This window comes from Otolemur garnettii, unplaced genomic scaffold (genome assembly GCF_000181295.1).
Source record: "Otolemur garnettii isolate 467f Iridium unplaced genomic scaffold, OtoGar3 scaffold00018, whole genome shotgun sequence".
Lineage (NCBI taxonomy): Eukaryota > Metazoa > Chordata > Mammalia > Primates > Galagidae > Otolemur > Otolemur garnettii.
The window spans coordinates 12,809,469-12,815,851 of record NW_003852413.1 but is presented as its reverse complement, the minus strand read 5'-3'; the positions used below and the strand labels follow the sequence as shown (position 1 = coordinate 12,815,851).

The 6,383-nt window shown below is 54.3% G+C and overlaps 1 protein-coding gene across 6 annotated transcripts in view; it reads right to left on the bottom strand.

Moving 5' to 3' along the window:
- Nucleotides 1-407: 407 nt before the first annotated feature.
- Nucleotides 408-6,383, bottom strand: part of RGS9 (regulator of G protein signaling 9) — a 99,196-nt gene continuing 93,220 nt past the window's right edge. For 4 of the 6 annotated variants that reach the window (XM_003786182.2, XM_003786184.2, XM_003786183.1 and 1 more), the window contains exons 18-19: nucleotides 2,138-2,622; nucleotides 408-833 (exon numbers count right to left, since the gene is read on the bottom strand). In XM_003786182.2, coding sequence (XP_003786230.1) covers nucleotides 683-833; nucleotides 2,138-2,622 — 636 coding nt within the window. In that variant the 3' untranslated portion in view covers nucleotides 408-682. The remainder of the gene's footprint in view (nucleotides 834-2,137; nucleotides 2,623-6,383) is intronic. The other 2 variants (XM_023511130.1, XM_012802975.1) reach the window with 1 other exon arrangement.

Sequence of the window (6,383 nt, the reverse complement as noted above, 5' to 3'; positions counted from 1 at the left end):
TGTGCTGCCATCTGAGACCCTCCTGGCCCACTCCTTCTCCCCTAGAGCTCACACCTGCACCTGCTCTGTCTGGATCCCCCAGCCTCCATCTTCCCCAGTTCTGGTCCTTTATATTCTGCAAGTGTTTTCCCTAACTAATCTCCGGTAGGTTCTAATCCCATGGAGAATCTGAATGAACACTCCTGGCTTTCTGGAAGTGTGCCTTTCTTCAGCCCTCCCCCACACCCAGGAGGAGCCCTCAGGAGCTCAGCTGATGGAGCCTGGTACACAACCCTGTTCAGACACGGAGGGACCTCATGGAAGTGACTCCATGTCCTTTGTCTAGAAAACAAAAGGAGATGTGAGTTTAACTCGTAAATAATCACTCATAAATAGCTAATAAAACCACACACGCCCTAACATTCCAGTCCAAGAAACTCTTACAAGTTAACCTTTTACTGGTTTTAAGGCAGCAAGGAAAGTCTTCTGGTCCACATGCCTCTTTTCTGCTCAAGGGAAGGAAAGTCAGGAGGAGGAGAAAGAGTTAGCCACAGGGAGCTGGCCAGGGCATTCTATGCCACAATCCACCCCATCTTATCTCTGCAGTCCTCAGAAGTCATGCGCTTTGGTTCTTGAGTGAGCATGTCTGTGGCCTCATCCGTGGCACCTGTCAGGAGTGTCCTCCAGGGGCACCGCTCCTGGCTTAGCCTGCTTTCCCCTGGGCCAGGCTCTCCCAGGGGCAGATGACCTCCTTCTCTATGGCCTGGTCACTTGCGTCTCCTGTCCCAGTGTCCTCTGAGTCCATCAGGCAGGTCCCGCTGTCTGTAGGCACGTCCATTTTGATCTGGAAAAAGCTTCAGGTGCAAGAGGAGAGCAAGTGATGCGGGGGCAGGAGGGACAGCAAATCCCTGGATTATCCTGACATCCCTGAAGATTAACCCCAGGTACATTTACCGAGAGCTGCGCGTGCAGTGACTGGCTTTGTGGGTCCCTTTTATTAAGGATCCCTACTCATCTGTTGAATTAAAGGTAATTCTGAAGATGCTTTATTTTCATCTCAAAGGGCTTGAATTTTTATGGTCAATTTTTATGGTTGTCCCTGTATGACCCGTCAGTCCTTAATCATCAGCCCCTTTAAACTGTCCTCTGAGGAACTGGTGACCCCTGAGAAGAGAGCCTTGTAAAAGCCCGTATGTGAGGTACGGGGGTGGCCACAAAACTAGAACATTCCCTCAGAAGGGCCGTTTGGGAAAAATTACAGACACACTCACGCTGGATCCTGATCCTCTCCTAAGGCAGTCAGAGTAACCCCCTTCTCCATCTTCCCACCAACAAGGGCAGGTTCAAGGAACAACCTCAGGGAACAAGCTCCCCTCAGCTGTTGCCACGCCCACTGTGGGCAGAGGCCATGCCCCTCAGGCATCCGTGTCAACCTGAGACCACTGGTGCGTCCTTCTCTGAGGCCAGGCAGGGCCAAACACAAGAACATGATGATTGGTGCAAGGGTGCCCCTTACTACCTCCCGGCAAACCCTAGTAAGCTCCAAAAGGAGCTGCTTTTCTGATCTACATTGCTTGCAACTTTTCTTTCTGGCACTGGTCCAGGCATTATTAAGCACTCCTCAGAGCCTCCGTTCCGCACCCCGTGGGCTGCCTTGGAACACCTGGGGCACTTAGAGGTCAGGTTTGCAGGACTAGGGGTTTCCAGGCCACTGCTCAGGCGGAGGCTGGGCGCTTTCATTTTCACAGACTGCTGGAGCAGGAATCCCCGCCAGCACCTCTAAGGTGCAGGTGGCTGCAGGAGGGGTGGGGGAGGGGCTAAGGGCACCTCAGGTGGGGGAGGAGTTAAGCCCCCTGGGACTTTGTCCCGGGCATCCCTCCACCTGCAGCTCCACCGCTGCCACCAATCTTCCCTGCCCTTTACAAATACGATGGATTTATGAGATTAATAGTCTTGGGATGGGGCCTGGTGAGCAGAAAGATGCTTGAGAGGGCAGGAGTTTCTGAAGACCTTCTGGGGAACAAGGGATCTGAGTGGCCCATCCGGGTGTCTGCTGTCCAGGCCCTCCCACCCAGCCCCCACCCCGGCCCCCAGCTCCAGAGCACACCTGGCCCCGCAAAGCCCCAGCACATGCAGCAAAACCCCCTCTGGTCCTTACTTTGCTACTCTCTTGGATTTCAGCCGTGGTAGCTGCTGGCCCATATCCCCCAGGGGCTGCACCTTCCCGTGGGACACAGGTGGGCACTTGGGTGAGAGCCTGGCGAAGACAGGTGAGGCCAAACAGCCTCGTCTGAGAAACCTGCCCAAGGACAGAGCCATGCGGGCCTTGGGAGGGGCCCTGGGCAGGCTGCGGCGCCAGGGGCCATGGATGGAGGCTTCACTGCCCTCGGCCTCAGAGGACCCATTGGGGATCCTGGACCCACTGGGCTCCCCCTTCTGCTCCAAGCCTGAGGAGCTCTCCAAGGCCACCCTGATGGGCGAGGGGCAAATGGTGCTGCTGGGCCGCCGGATGAAGCGGCCAGGCGAAGGGAAGGGCCTCCTGGGGGACCGGCAGGAGGAGGAGAAAGGGCTGGAAGGAGAGGGCGGCACGCAGGTTCCAGTGTACACAGCCAGGTGTGGGCTGGGAGCCAAGTGCTGGCCGGGCTGTAGGAAGGAAAGGGGAGTGCTCAGTGGTGAGTTACGTGACCCCCTCAGCAGAGCCCCTGCTCCTCAGCTAACCTGCACTGACCCAGCCTCCTTCCAATGGGAGAGCATAGACCTGGTGTGGCTTTCCCCTAGGGAAGTGGAAAAGGTGCCCAAAGCCACCTGTGACAACAGCACAGCCTCATGGAGGCCTCCTGCCTAGCAGCCTGCCTGTCCCCCAGCCTTGGCCACAGTCCCCAGAGCCAACCAGTTGAATCCCAGGGCACAAACTGACCTCCTTCCAGGCCTGGCATGCTGGAGTGTGGCCAGGCTGATTTCCCAATCACCCCTCCACTCCCATCCCCAAATAAGCAATGCTTAGTACTGCCACACCCCATGACAAGCTTTCCCCATCCTTGGTTCCCAGCCTCAAGCCTGGATGCATTTAAAACACCATTAGCTGAGCAGCGGAGGTCCCAGCCTGTGCCCCACTCACTCCTCCAGGCCTGAGACCACACCTTGTCCTGGGCCCGGCTTGGTGTCTATGCTAACAACCCCTTTGGAGTAGTCGTGGCCCAGCACCTTCCCCAGCCTCCTGTCTGGCAGGGGTAGCTGGGAAGAAAGGCTGACTGTGAAACTAGGCCGTACAGATGAAACTGAAACAGGGGGCCCAGGGAACGGAGGTGCCCAGTGGAGAAAGGAGAAGTATTTCAACCTCACTGGGCCACCATGCTCAGCCCACAGAGCAGGAGTGGTGGAGCTGTCATTTTCAGCCCAAGGAGCCTGAAAGAGCTTTGTCTGAGCTGTTATCACCTCTCTTCCCTTGCCAGGACACGAGACACATGGGCCATATCCCCTTTGAAGGCCGCTGCGGCCCTGGCCACATCAAAGCCCAGCATGAATAAGGCTGGGGATGTGCTTGTCCTGGGAGAAGTGAGTAGGGGCCGTGACAGTCATACCAGCACCACCTCCGGGAGAGAACTGAAAGTGACTCCAGTAAAGAACAAACCCTCTTTTAAACTGCCACTGCCACTGCCACAGGGGCATCCTGCCCAGAAGCATCCTCCTGTCCCTTTGGTCCCCCTGGGCAGGAGGATGCAGCCCCAGACCCTGGAAGGAAGCTGCTTTCTCCTGCAGAGGGCGCCGGTTTCCAGCTCACTTAAAGAGGAGAGGGCAGATACACCCATGAAGAGCTTTGGGAGGAAGAGAAAGGGCAGAGGCCGCAGAGGGCTAGACTGGGGGTGGGAGGTCTCCATTCTCTCCACCCACTCCCTGAAGTTCAAATACAATTCTGTTCTGAAATAGTAGCTCAGAGCCCCTTCTCCACGGCCTACCCTCCTACCCGCCTCCTGGGGCCATTGGATTATTACTCTAATAATAATGCTGATTCACAGCAAGGACTCTGCAGGCTATATGATAAGGCTGAGCCAAGTGTGTGTCCATGTGGACTTGACCTTGCCACACAGCCCTTTCAACCAGAGTCAAGACCAGATGCAGAAGTCAGAGAGATTTGAAGCATGATCCGGACTCAACCAGGGAGAAAATCTCCATCACTGGCTTTAAAGCTGGAAGGACCACATGCCAAGCAACGTGGGTGGCCCCCAGGAGCTGACAGCAGCCCCAGCTGACAGTCAGCAAGGAAATGGGGCCCTCAGCCCTAGAATAAAGAACCAGATCCTTCCAAGCACCTGCATGAGCTGGGAAGCAAATTCTTCCCAAGAGCCTCCCAAGGCTGTCCTGACTGACATGTTGAGCAGAGAACCTGGTTGCTGTAGGTTTGTTGTAAGGTTTGTTTCCCCGTGAAGATTGATGTGTTGAAGTCCTTACCTCCAAAGTGATCGTGTTAGGACGTGGGGCCTCTGGGAGGGGAATCCACTAGGAACCCTTATAAGAGACCTCAGAGAGCTCACTTGGCCCCCGCACCAGGTAGGGACAGCATGAGGCAACCTCTACACACCAGAGAGCAGGCACTCACTAGACCAAATCTTCAGTGCCTTAATCATGATGTCCCAGCCTCCAGAGCTGCGGTAAATGCTTGTTGTTTACAAGCCTCCCAGTTCACAGTATTTTGCTAACAAGGCCTGAGCAGGCCAAGACACGAGCCACGTCTCACTTGGACAACTGCGAGCTAATGAATGGCTGATGCTTGTGGTCATTTGTTACACAGAGGAGAGAAACTGAAGCAATGACCAAATGAGAATCTGAGCCCAGGTCTGTGTGACCCCAAAGCCCCTGTTTTTTTCCACTGACCCATTTTGCTATCCTGCTGCCTACGGGATTCAGATAGGCCTGGGGTCCTGGAGAAGCAGCCCAAAATACCAAAACTAGTAAATAGACTTTGTCAAAACAAAGAAGTATCAAAATGGGACCCCCCTCCCAGGCTCATTAAATTGAATCCCATTTCCTTAGAATTTGTAATAAACTCCTTTTGTGATCCCACTTTATAGATACAAACACTGATGCTCGTGGAGATGACGCACCTTGACTGAGGTCGTACAGCTTATGACCAGACCGGCCTTTCCATATGGCCCCAGTTCTGTGCCCGCCTCCTTCCTCTCTCTGTCCCTCTTCACCCCACCCCACTCCTCCCCAGTATCTTCTCTTTTCCAGGATGAACGACAGACAGGTGAGGAAGGTGGCCACCTACCTGGCCTGAGATGGTCCTTTCTTCTGGGCAAATGGCCATTAGCCTTATTGGTCCCGGACACTCTAAGCAGGATGCCTTTCCCACCCTCCCCCACCAGGGAACCACAACCCTCGCCTTGGTCCCTCCCACAGAGGGTCTAGGGCTCTCTGCTCGGACACCCAGCCCCTCCAGCCTGTGCCCCACCTACGTGGTGTGAGGCAGCAAAGCAGTGGCAGGCCAGACACATGGCAAAGAAACGTGACACCACAGAGACAGAATGAAGGACAGTTTGGTGCTTTTTTATTGTGCAAGGGAACCAAAGGGTGGGGAAGAGCATGAAATGGAACAGAACATTAACATGAGAGCACGGCCAGAGGAGTTTCATGAACAGCAAAGCAGATGGTGCTGGAGATATAATTCATTTTCTGTCGGCAGAAGCTGGTTGAGAACTTGCAAGAGACCTTGTAGCCCCTTGAACTCCCACTTCCAGCAAGCAGGAAGGTGAGCAGAGGGCCTCATCCAGGAGCAGCATGCAGGGTTCAGTCTCCCCTTCCTGTCTCCTCTACTTCCCACTGCCCCACTGTTCCCAAAAGCAAACTAGTAAAGTTGGCCTCACCAGGAAAAATCCATGCGGTGAACACATCATTCCTCCCACCATTCATCCCATTGGATACCGTCCAGCACAAGACCTTCCCAACTAGAACTGACCCTTCCTGCAGGCATGGAACTCAGGACCACAGGACTGACCAGTCACTACACTGGTCAGTGGCTGGTTAGTTCTCTCCTAGAAGCTGCAGGTAGGGGACATAACATCAATCCCTCACCCTCTTCCCCTAAGCTAAGAGCTGGGAGGGCCACACTGCAGACCCTTCGAGAGCAGAGAAGTAAGATGATTTGGGACAACAATATTTTAAATGCCCCTCAAGAAATGCCTTAAATAATAAAAAAATAATGAGTCAATGTATTAGATAACCCTGACAGAAGGAAGAAAGCACAGGCTGACTCTGAGGCCGTGAAGCTACAAGGGAGGGTGATGGTGGTGGTGAGGATGCCAGTGATGATGACAGTGATGGTAACGATGAAAAGGATGGTGATGGTGATGGTAGTGATGGTGAGAAGGATGATAGTGGTGGTGATGGTGGCCATGGTGATGGTG